This window comes from Neopsephotus bourkii, unplaced genomic scaffold (assembly GCF_033783945.1).
Source record: "Neopsephotus bourkii isolate Nb327-2 ecotype Australia unplaced genomic scaffold, CSIRO-AGI_Nbou_v1 NB_1328, whole genome shotgun sequence".
NCBI classification, from domain to species: domain Eukaryota; kingdom Metazoa; phylum Chordata; class Aves; order Psittaciformes; family Psittacidae; genus Neopsephotus; species Neopsephotus bourkii.
Window position 1 is genome coordinate 2138316 of NW_026901808.1, and position 12557 is coordinate 2150872.

At 40.8% G+C, this 12557-nt stretch overlaps 1 protein-coding gene across 1 annotated transcript; it reads right to left on the minus strand.

The window, feature by feature from the left end:
* Positions 1-231: 231 nt before the first annotated feature.
* Positions 232-11896, minus strand: RINT1 (RAD50 interactor 1). Its single transcript, XM_061366283.1, has 15 exons — positions 11768-11896; positions 11118-11309; positions 10529-10724; positions 10127-10368; positions 9799-9972; positions 9572-9721; positions 8396-8552; positions 6773-6883; positions 6354-6579; positions 5134-5271; positions 4460-4659; positions 2703-2917; positions 1868-2048; positions 1661-1779; positions 232-467 (listed from the first exon to the last, which is right to left on the minus strand). Exons 2-15 carry the CDS (start codon positions 11123-11125, stop codon positions 254-256), a joined length of 2331 nt encoding a protein of 776 aa, XP_061222267.1. The 5' UTR covers positions 11126-11309; positions 11768-11896; the 3' UTR covers positions 232-253.
* Positions 11897-12557: the final 661 nt, after the last annotated feature.

The following is a 12557-nucleotide window of genomic DNA, read 5'->3' on the forward strand; positions in this document are numbered from 1 at the left end:
TCCTTCAAGATGAAGCCAGTTTTAGCTTCTAAATGCACTGGGAAAGTGGCTGTAGAAAAGATATGTACAGTTGGAAACCAAGGCAATCCCATTCTGAAGTGGTTTTAAAGGTGAATACAACAAGGCATGAGATGAAACCAGTCACTCAGCATACAGCATTTTGAAAACAGGAAGCATATTACAACATACTTGTTTTGCTTTTGTTTGAAATAAGCAATGTAGACCAAGCTCTTAGCCATTGCTGAAGAAGTCTTTATTTTCCTGTGTTTGGCCAACTAGCTCTCAAGTTGAGAAGAATCTCAACATCTTGTTGTGCTAATTTGTAAACTCCAAGTTCATTTAGTGCTGCTGTTGCAGAGGGCTGGTTTGGCTTGAATGTCTCATTGTCTGCAGCCGACTGCAGTACATCCTTCAGAAGCAAGGCAGAACCAACGTTCAGGTTCAGGATAATGCAGGCTTCTTTTATGCTAGAGGGAAAAAGAAGTTACATGGATTAATATAAGAAGCACCCATGAAATACACTTTATTCTGTGCATACAGTGATTAACAAAAACATCCCCATGGACTTCTGAAAAGGCTCAAAAGTATTGAACTGAAAAGTATGGCTTAGATCAAGGCAAACAGTGTACTTGTTCACACTAAGCCTTTTCCCTCATGTATGTGTATTTCCTAAGCATCAGTGTTTTGCCTCCCAGTTCTCTGCATGGCTTTTGACTCTTTCTTCCACCAGCATTACAAATAGAGGATAGAATTTACCACTCAACCTGTCTACCTTTCCCTATCTGCGTTTTCCCCTAAGATAATTAGCACCTTCTTACACAGTGTATTTTAAGAGCACAGTTTAACAGACAGTTGCTGGAATCTGAACATTTTCCCTAATTAATACCATCAGGGAGCAAACACATCCCCTGTCTTTGTCACATTGTTTCTAATCTAAATGTGACAGAGCCATGTACCCATTGTGCATTACTTTTTATGGTTCTTTTGTGCACCTGTTTCCTCTTATGCTGAGAGTAATATGTACCAACTACCTGTATAAAGGTGATGTGCTCAAGACTTAAACCTGAAGATGCTACATGAATGTTCTAATTAAAAATGACAATATGGAATCTTTGCCTTCCAAGTGGTAAAGACTTAATGCCATGCTCCATACTGATTTGAAAACACTAAGATTTCTGCCCCAATTAGCCCAGAAGTTTAGCACTGAACTCTCTAAATGACTGAGTGCTATTTAACAACGTCCACAAAGAAGGTAGCTGCTTCTCATCAGTGAAAGCAACTAGACTGCTATGCAATTCCGAGCACGACCGTAGTTTAAAGTAGTCTTTCTTCTACCAATAAAGTTTAGTGTTGTAATTACATCTTCAAGTAGTTTCTTAGGCCCCAGTTTCAGAAGTCTGTGATATTTATATTCCTTCCATAAGTTAAGTTATCTAGACATCCTAACTGCACAGAATACCACATGCCACAGCCCACTGCTGTGTGAGTACATGGCGCAGAATCAAAACCTTCCTGGCTGTAAACACTGGAAGCCCAAATGATCCACACATTTTAAGTGTGGATCAAATCTAACTGAAAAACTCTCGGTGATACATAGAATGTGTATTCATCTGCACATCCACTTTTGAAATACCAACGGATCAGAAGTTTGCCTACTTACTGCTTGAAGTAGTTTTCTGGCCTCTTGCAGTAGTGTGAAAATAAAGGGAACAGATTCCTACTCATGTCAAATTGGAGCTGGGCTGCTCCTCCTTCATTGAAATGATTTGCCATAATTATCTGCAAACACAAGAGAGGTGCATCCACTGTTTAAAGCAGTCACTGACACCCACCTGCACTGCAGAGCTCACGTTTTGCTGATACCTACTTCCTGATAGATGTATATATCCACTTTCTCTGCAAGCATTTGCCAGAAAAGCTTGAACAGCGAGTGGCAGAGCTGCTGTTCCAGTTGTAGTAAGCGGTCTCGCAGGGTCAGCAACATTGGGCAAGCTGTGCTTGACAGAGACATCACTGCTTGCTCTGCTTGAGATGGCAAAGACAACCATCTGAAAGAAATCATCACACTCAAGTCATTACAATGAAATTATTCATATTACAATAGTTGAAGGTAAAATTATCCTTTAAAAAAAATCCTACTTACAATGGTTCAGAGATTTCTCCTTTCCCATTTCAAATCTAACAGTAATCACAGTCTACTGATGTTTAAAATTCATTTAATATTAAACTCATGCTGGAGTTATCAATCTCTGAACATGCCATTCACAGAAAACCCCATCTAACCTAGAAAATCATGGAGGATTTGTATGCCTTTTATGAAGTACTTCAGAAATCCTACTCCAGAGCGAATGTTCAAGAAGCCCTGTGAGTCTGGGACGACAGAACAGTCGTTACAGGCCTCTTTGTACTTAACTCTTCAGTACTACTACAAAGAAAGTAATTCTTGTCCAAACTAGAAGGATCCAGAATGCTTCCCAGGGTATTTAAGCTAATGCACCTACTAACTCTGGAACTACTTTAGAAAACAAAACATTAAAATAAAGTAAGTGTTAAAGACGAATTTTACCAAACTTCTACCCTGTGCCATTCCTACTCAGGAAAAAAAAAGTGCGCCTGTTACCTACTCCTGCCTTTATTTACCTTGGTATTTTTATCAGGACATAATACTGTAATATGGGAAGAGAGTAAACAGATGGAATCACCTCTCTTTTCTGTACAGCTTTGCAGCATCTTTGACCTCTCTGAAGACATGATCTACCTGGCGAGTCAGCATGTCATGCTTCAGGCGTTCCAGGAGGTTAATCATCTCATCAAAGACAGAGCTCTCCATCGAAGCCAGCTGCCCTAGCTGGAGCTTGCTGACAGCATTGCTTTCCATATGAACCTCCAGCTCAGCCTGCTGGAGCTGCAAGAAGAACTAGAGAAACAAAGCAAGGTCTGAATACCTCAGAAAATAATCCTACCATTGGAACTTTCCATTGGTACTTTAATAGACACAGCTCTAGAAAACACTCTCTGACACATTTATAAACTTAAAAGTCTAAAGATTTTAAAAACATTTTCATATCTTTTCCCTTGGCTCTGATTTAGTGAAAACCAAAATATGGTGGTTTAATCTTAGCAGTTTGTCCTAGTGGAATTGATAAGAGTTTCAGGTGCAACAGCCAATAGGTAATGGGAATAGAGCTAAAGAAATACTAAAAAGATATTTTAAGATTGACAGCAGAATGCTTTTAAAAGAAAAACAACAGATTTTGTCCTTTTCAATGTTTGCAAAAGTAACCTAGAAGCTTTAATTGTAATTTGTTTTAGAAATAATCATTCATTAAATCATAAATTTGCTGGGCTGACAACAGCAAGAAATCGGAATGTAATGTGACATAATGGTAACAACACTATGGGCTGGTAACTTCTCGGGTTTGCTTTTAAGCAGATCAAGACACTTAGCTAGACACAGCTGTACAACATGAAGGCTGCTGTCCTGCCATGTCAAGATTATCTACTGCTAGAGCCAAAGTTGCCTGGGAAGACAAAAAGAGGCTGCCATATTGCGTTGCACAATACCTATTTTTATACACATCATGTGTAACAGGAGTTTTTGACCTTTTGTACCCATAACCATAGAAAAGCTGAAATGTGACAGCATGGCCATACTGCCACCAGGCTATTATCATAGAATCCCAGAACAGTTTGGGTTGGAAGGGACCCCCTTGCTAGGGGCAGGGACACCTTCCACTAGACCACGTTGCTCTCAGCCTCATCCAGCCTGGCCTTGAACACTGCCAGGGATGGGACAGCCAAGGCTTCTCTGTACAACCGTGCCAGGGCCTCAGCACCCTCACAGGGAAGAACTTCTTCCTAACATCTAATCTAAATCTCCCCTCTATCAGTTTAAAGCCATTCCCCTGGTCCTATCACTACATGCCTTTGTGAAAAGAAGTCCCTCACCAGATTTCTTGTAGCAAAACAACCAGTTATCAGTGAGTGACTTTTTTGAGCAGCGCCTGTAACGTGTTGCAAGGCAGATCCGCAAGCTGGATCCATTTAAGCTAACCTGCCACAAGAATGGTTCAAGCATCATGCATAGGTTGCTGCACACACCTCAGCATCAATACTTTTAATACTTGTCAGAGATCTCCAAAGTCAACTTACTATTTTTTCACAATACAAAGCATGTAAAGGATATTACTTCTCTTGTCTGTTCACATTATTCCATTCCCCCAGCTCTCTTCGCAATGCCCTAGAAAGTCTGTAATTAATGCAGCTTAGATCTCCAACAATAATCTCTCTTTATTTATACATCTTTTACGAAATCTGAATGTATATCTCATTCTGTTTTTGCAGTAATGATTTCTTCTGAATACACTTGGAGAAACAGTGCTGAAAATAAAATATTTGTTATGAAACAAACATCCAAAGTCCATTTTTTTTTATTTTTCCAAGTAAAGCAATTACTCACTACATTGTCGGCCCAGTCTGCCAACACTGTTGCTATATAGTTAACAGCATTGAGGATTGCACAGTATCGAAATCCTAAGGAAGCTCTAGTCTCTTCCTTCATCACTTGAGTTAATCGTATCCTGAAATCATCAACCAATTCCTTCTGTAGGCCCAGAAACTGCAGTTTCCTGGAAGCTGCTGGAAGGTTCTTATACCTGTCTGGAAAGACATTAATAAAATGTTTTTAAGTTTTCCAACACTGAATAAAAGCTTTTCTAAAAGAAATATTCAAAAAGAAACATCCTTGCTCTTGTATGTTCTGATCTGAGGAAGCAGACGTTACTTACTGGCTTCTAAATTGTCACAGAGTCAAAAAGAATAGTAGGATTTTTTGATAACTGCATTGTAACAAATTATATTCTCTCAAGTATAAGAAAGTTTTAATATGCTGATAATTTAACAGTATGTTTTATATTTATTTAGTCAATGTGTCAAAAGCTGAAGATTGTTCATATGTGAGTGATTGGCCAAACTACAGAATGAACAGGAAAGTTTCTAGCAAATTACAAACATCACAACTTTGCAACATTATTTGGTGACTACTGCTCACACTGGCTATCTCTGAGGTCTGTCAGCTGAAGGGTTTTTACTGTTCATTACAGTGAACAGCAATGCTCACAGATTAGTAATTACCCGTTATAACTAACAGCAGAGTCATAAAAGTTTCGGCACAGTCTGGGACTTTCATTTCATCTACATCAGTGATGTCTTTGTACTGTGATACCCACGCAGCCTCTGATGAAAGCATGGAGTCCATTTTCTGAAGAGCAACTGAGATGCACACAAAACTTGTCAACTGTTCAAGTCTTTAAAGAAAAACATTAAACAAACAACAACAACCAAAAAGAAAAAATCTAACACCCCCCCTCCCCTCTAAAATATATAAACATTTACATTATCTCCAGTAAGTTGAATTCGATGTTTTGGGGTTGTAAAAGGTACTGGTACGTTTGGGGTTTGTAAAAGGCTTGGTACAAACCAGCTTCAATTTCTATTTGCAATGCTGTTAACAGTTACATCACAGTTGACTGGAGGGGGTTGTTTGGGTTTTTTTCATAATTGGCTTGCTCCTTTCCAATATATTTCCTCTTAATTTCTCAAAATGTAATACCCTCTCCTTATTTCAATTTAAAGTCCAATCTCACATAAATACAATGTTTGTCTAAAACTAAGCCTACTGGATTCCATACAGCTTAGGGGCAAGAATCCCACAACTAGAGAAACACTATTAGAATCTAACAAATTTTTAATCAAAAAATCACAGAATGGGTTGGGTTGGAAGGAACCTTACAGATCATCCAGTTCCAAACCCCCTGACACAGACAGGGACACCTTCCACTAGAGCAAGTTGCTCAAAGCCCCGTCCAACCTGACCTTGAACACTGCCAGGGATGGAGCAGCCACAGCTTCTCCAGGCAACCTGTGCCAGCGCCTCACCATCATCATTGTGAAGAGTTTCTTCCTAATGCCAAATCTGAATCTTCCCTCTGTCAGTTTAAAGCCATTTCCCCAGTCCTATCACTACTTGTTTTTACAATAGGCATGATTTATACTTAATAGTATCTGTTTTCTTCTTCAAATAAAATTGGAGGATCCATCCTCATGGCAGTAAATCTAGACATATGACCCAAGTGTACGCTTTTAATGCTCAAAAGCCAAAAGAACTAAAATTCTGACTTTCCTCATCAAATCTTGTTATTTTTAGGACACTATCACAGAGTATAAAAATACATATCTTACGTCGCAGCTCTGTCCAAGTGACTTATCCTATTTGAGAAGGCTGTTTGTATAAGCAAACACGTACTTTCTGATTGTGCAATATAAAAGCCAACAAAATCCACTGCATATCTTACATTTTTTTTCCACTGTTAGCCACCTTTGGAAGCAGGATTCTTCTGACAGAATATGCATGCAACTGGGCAAGCTGCTGAGATAACCATGAACGTTGTATAGCTCTCTCTCAAATAGAAGTACCTCATCCACAAGGTGACAAAAGAGCGTATCATCATACAACAGGCACGGAATATCAGCAGCCAGCTTCTCCAAAATCAGCATTACCAGAGCACGAGAGAATTCAAGCTTTTGAAATAAACAAATGAATAAAATATCAGAGATAGGAAGTATTGACATGGGCAAACATGTACATAAACTGCTACTGGACTAAGTGAAGTCTCGCCACATACTCAGTAAAAGCAGTGAAGTGGGCTCACATAAGCATCTGTCAGAAGCTGACTTACACTTTCATACATATAGAACCCATGGAAGTGCTCACCCCAGCATTCACTGAAGATCCTGCCTTGTCCAGAATTGGCTGGATTTTGTCATCAAGGAACTTTGCATGATTTCCAATCCACATGAGTACTTGTGTTAAATACCACTCAGGCTAATTAAAAAAAACAACAAACCAAACAAACCCAGAAAATAAATTATTAAATGCACCAAACAACATTTATTCAAGTTATACTAATATATATTAAGACAAGCTTATAAAAATACTAGTCTCTTCCCCTGCCTTCTCTTGATCTCAGATCACTCAAGTCTTTCACTGTGTTTTATTTAGCTTTGATTTTCCATAAAAGTTGCATCAGAGACGTATTTCTGGATGTGAATTGATTTAAATGAACCAATTATTCTGTTTCTTTTCAAGCAAAAGCTCCAATTTTATTATCTATCTATCTGTCTATCTCCCTCCCTCTACTGCTTTCTTACTCATAAGCTCCTCTTTTCTGCTTCATATACTGCTTCCTGTGCTTCTTTTGTCTGTATTTCTCGATACAGTGAGAAGGATGCACTCCTGAGAGAAGTCTTCCCAGTAGCTCTGTTCTTACTGTCACTGTACCCAACCTCAACCCCACCTTTCCCCTGGAAGCAGGGAATCTATCACCTTCTCATTTCACATTTTAATGTCTTTAAGCTTTTTCATTTTCCACACCTTAATATTCAGTCTGCAGTTTTTGATGACCTGATCTGACACTCGATCATCTGTAAACTTTTCTTTACAAAGTTTTTAGAAAAATGGCTGTTCACCTGCTGTTCTTCACAAATTTCATCTCTTGAACATCATTTTCCCATCTGCTTATGAAATAATTTTGGTCATGTCTAAAAAAACCTCTTACCCACTAATATACTTAACGTTATTTGAAACAGGATTGTAGTAGCAACTATCAAGATTGCAAATATATTTACATTTACCAAAGACTGTCAATACAAGTTTTATAGTCTTGTACAGTCAGTACAATTGAACAGGTCTCAAACTCTGCGCCTGATGTATTACTGCAGCATTAATGCATTGAAACCTGTTCCAGTGATAGCACTCAGATTAAAATCCTCAGTTTTTTACTATAATTCATATAAAAAGTGAGTAAACTTCCAACTGATAAACTGGACATCTCTTGTTGTATGTCAATTAAAATAAATGTAAATGAGGAAACTAATTATATATCAGTACTTTTAGACTAATCAAATTTCATATACCAACAGTAGAATCCACCATGTTCAGTTACATGAAGGCAGCTAAACACAGTGCCAAGAATCAAAGCCCCAGCTTTTTACAGCCTTTGAGTGCAAAATGGTTTGTAAGGAGACAGGAAAAATGATTCAGAACTTCTGAAGTGCTAGGAGTCAGTCTAAGGGTGTCATAACACTTTCTAAAGGATCTGGGCAAGGGGGAAATATCACCTGGCCCAGAGAAAACGCTTGTGCCTCTGAAAGGTCTCTCTATGCTATCCTGGTATCTGCCCACGCTTATGTAGGCACAAGAACTGCACAGTTTTGAAGAACCTTAATTTCAGGAAGGAAAGTGTTAAAGCTACACAGTGTAAATACAGCAATCTAGCTGCTGTTTAACCAAGCAATTTCAAAAAGCCCAAACAGTCAAAACTGCTTTCTCCCATACCTTGTTTAAAACATTGGTTTGCTTATTTCCAGTGAAATGATACTTAAATCTTTTCTGAAGAGGATTCAGCATAATCTGTATTGGAAGGATTACTGGTGGCGATGGGGGTAAAGAGTACTTCTCTGGCAGCTGTTTAGGTTTGGTTAACAGTACATCTCTAAGTTTGACAAGTCAAGGATGAATTAAAACATTTTAATTCTTCCAACATCATAATTTCAATAAAATTGGTTTATAAAAATGAACACTTCTTAGTTCTACATCATTGCATAATACTGCCTTCAGCCAATCAGTACAATTCCTCAAATATGAGGGATACTCAAACACAGAAACCCACCACCATCAGTATCAAACAAAGAGGCTGTCACCAGACACGTTTATTCATACTTGTTAAAGAAGAATAGAAGACTCACAAGACTAATAAATGCAATACATGATTTCCCATTTTCATGTAACTGGTTTAAGGGACCCAGTGTGTGAAATCAAGACTGTTATCAGCTCAGGGTTGTGCAGAATGGCCTTGTACCTTCCCACTCCAGGATAAAAAAGAAAAGTCACAACCACTCCAGGAAAAATTGCTTGGTTGAGCTTTGGCCATGCTTTACTTAATTCACAAAATAATGGAACTGAAGGAGCAGCAGTGCCTCCTAATTAACCTCAAAGGGAGACTCCTGAAGCTGCACAAGGAAAACCCTTCTCTAGTCTCCCATTTTTGCAGTCTCCTTCTGAGACACGCATCTTTAGCTTTCTCTCTTTTCCTTCTGGGATGGGACATACTGAAGTAATTAAAACTGATTTCAAATAAGGTTAAGAAAAGCATTAACTGTGTAAAATAAAACATACACCACCTTTTTATTTTTTTTTTTTCATTAACATGGATAGCCTTACTGAAGCATGTAAGGCCTGATCCCCACCAAACCTGAACTGTCAGCTACCAGGAGACCACTACATTTGATGACTTGGAGGTACAATATTGCTACTGCCAGACATGACAACTTTGTTCAGAAAGTGTTAGGTGCCAAACAAACAAGAAACATTCTAACATTAATAACAAAGTAACATATTCAAATTATCTTTTGTTTTTAGGGAGAACAATCTCCAATAATACTCCTTGAGAAGGTGCATATCTCAAAGTTTATAATCCTTGACAAAATACACCACAGCTACTTAAAAGGATACGAGGTTTGCAATTTCAGAAGCTGACAAAACAGCATCTCCAGGTTGTTGTACACATCAGGAGCACTGGCTGGGGCAGGAAGACCAAATGCCTGAGACTGTGGTGGCCCCACAAATGGCCAGGAAAGCTGGGCTAGGACCTCTTCAAAGTCACTGCAACACAAGATAAGCCGTTTAACACAGACTTACAGCACACGGCAAAGACAAGGGATTGAGAGTGCATCTCCTACCTTGACAGCTTGTCCTTCAGAATTTTATGCCAGAATTTAACAGTAGATCTCATAAAAGCAAGCAGGTGTGAGCAAGATGACTCCTGAAGCTTAATATCCAGTTCTGCCATGAATGCAAGAGTACTGGCTGCCTCTGGAACATTGTTGGTCATCAGGTATTGCTGAATGCTATCACTATAAAATACAAGAAATTCAAGGCCAAAAATTCATTAAAGGTAACAGAAAATCATCATTGATATGTTGAAAAATTAAACTTTCTCAAATCTAAAACATTTTAATGATGGACAAGCTAGTCTCAGAACACACAAGCAGTACTCAGAAACTTCACCTCAGCTCTTCTATTCGTGAAATCCATTTAAGATAGGCCAAGTGTCGTTCAATCTCTTCCACTTGACTAATCAGTACATGGAGCTCTTCCATCCAGGGCTGAGCTTTCTCCAAGTGGCTATTGATTGACTCAGATAGAAGCGTTTCTTCCTCTAGAAGCAGACTCAGAGATTTCTTAGAATCTTCTGCATTCTTCAAGGCATTCTGAATTCTTTTAGGGACTTCTGATGAAACTGTAAGGACCTACATTCACAGAGAAGCGTTGTGTCTGACACAGAAACACTGCACTATGTACAGTAGTACCATTTCAGATATTAATACAATGCTTTAATGTAGTTGAGTTATTTAATCAGTCATAAACCATATACAGAAGGGTGGGCACGGAGGAAAGAATGATGCGTACCTGTTCTTCTAACTGCTTTTTATTCTCAGATAGCTTATCAATAAGGTTGTCTAGCTTCCTCAGAGAATCATAGTCATTTCCAACTTCTCTTTCCACAAATTCAGAAACATAGTATGGGATATCACAGTGATCTAGATCTCTAGGGACTTCTTTCTTTCCAACAGCAATGGTTGCCATGTCTTCGTTCTCTGCAACACTGATCATACAATTTCTAATTAGTCACCACTAAGACAACACAAACAACTATTCATCTACTGAGGACGTGAACTCCAAGAAGAGCTGGGCACTTCAATGTAAACTGAAACTTAAATAAGCCAGTCAAGAAATATCCTGGACAATTTGCTGGCCTAAGTCTTAGCTGAGGTATGATAAAATCATGCTTACACATCCAAATAGTGATTTATCATACATTAACTACTGAAGAGAAACACACCTGTTAATTTCTTCCTTCCCCTAAAGTGTGCATTTTATAAAAACCAGTACAATATATAGAGAGTTTCTACATATGCAATATAAAGAACTTAAGGAAAAATACTGGAAAAAGGTAATTTTGTAAAATACAAAGGAAGATGACAACATTCTTCTTTACCTTTTCATAGTTTAGGATGTTCCAGAGATATCAACTGATCACTGACGTATTACTAGCAAAGTATCCACTCAGGGTTTAGAACGATTTGTGAAGCAAAATCATCACTGAAATACACTGTGTGGGTTCTCTTATAAGTAACGGAAGAGGCACATGCTGACCCACAGCTTTGGCAGCATCCAGAGAAAACCAGACCTGAAATTCAGAGTACATGCATTGAGAAATTGAGATCATGTACAGTGAAACAAACACCTAACTGTGAGCACTTGGCTCGTTCAGTTCTCAACTTCCAAATCAATATTTAAAAATTAAATGTATACACTTGCACTTTATCTGCTACAAGCTTTAATTAAGCAAAAACTCCTATTAAACAAACAGTGAAGTGTGAGAAAACAGTACAGCTGACGAGCCAAAGCTGGAGAAGCAATAGAGCACCAGGAAGAACAGACTGGGAGACCGAGTTAGAAGTGAATAAAGAAAACAAAGCAGTAAAAAGCACAATGCTGTCTGCAGCAATGAAAACAACACCGCGGAAGACTGCTGACCCTGCGGTGCTCTCTTCTTACTGGAGAAAAGGGTGAGGGTACAGGAGAAAGACAGGACACGAAGCATTCTCCAGCCACCCCCGCTCAGGTACGCAGCCCTACACTCACCTTCGCCAGGGGCCTGTGCTTCCCCAGGAGCTCCGGCAGGCTCCGCGGGCCCGGGGCGGCCCCTGCGGCGCACAGCCCAGGCAACGAGACAGAGCAGCCCCTTCCCCGCCAGCGGCTCAGTCAGCGCTTCTGCCCCCTGCTGGGGGCTCCGGTCCCCGGGGCAGCGCTTGCCCTCCCTGGCTGCACAGCAGAGCTGGCTGTGCCGGGCCTACCGGCCGCTCCCCGCAGTGCTCCCGCCCGCTGTCGCTGCTGCGGTGACAGCCCTCGTTCCGGCCGCGCCGCGTCCCCTCAGCGCCCTGTCAGCCCCGCCCCCGCCGCGTCAGCACCCCCGCCCGCGAGGGAGGGGCGGGTCACGTGAGCGCAGCGGCGCCCGGGGGCGCACGCGCGCTGACACATCCCCCCCCCCCATCCTCGTGTCCCGGGTGCGGCGCACCGGCAGTGACGGTGCGTGCGTGGCGTGGAGCAGCGGCCGGAGATGCCGCGGCGTTCACGGCACCCTGGCGGCCGCGCTGTGGGGAAGGCTCGGCCGGGCCTGGCACGGCACGGCATCGGGACAGAAGCAGCTGGTGCTGTTCCCGTCTGGAACGCGCGGCCCCGCAGGCTCCGGAGCCTTCGCCGCTTCGTGCTGCCCGAGGCATGTGCCCTCCTGAAGGCCCACGGAGCAGGCAGCCGAGCAGCGGCGACCGGCTGCTGTGGACACGGCTTCAGCAACACGAGTATTGCTTGGTGTAGGAAGAGGCTGAAAAGGCAGGGTCTTGTTTCAGGACAGTTTCATAATATGCAGGGATTT

Bases quoted from the DNA above. Each gene is read 5' to 3' on its own strand.
- RINT1 (XM_061366283.1), bottom strand. The intron at 8,553-9,571 runs GTATCCTTTTAA...TGTCAAACTTAG, and splicing joins CTTCTGAAATTGCAAACCTC to AGATGTACTGTTAACCAAAC. The intron at 5,272-6,353 runs GTAAGATATGCA...TGTGCATCTCAG, and splicing joins GCTAACAGTGGAAAAAAAAT to TTGCTCTTCAGAAAATGGAC.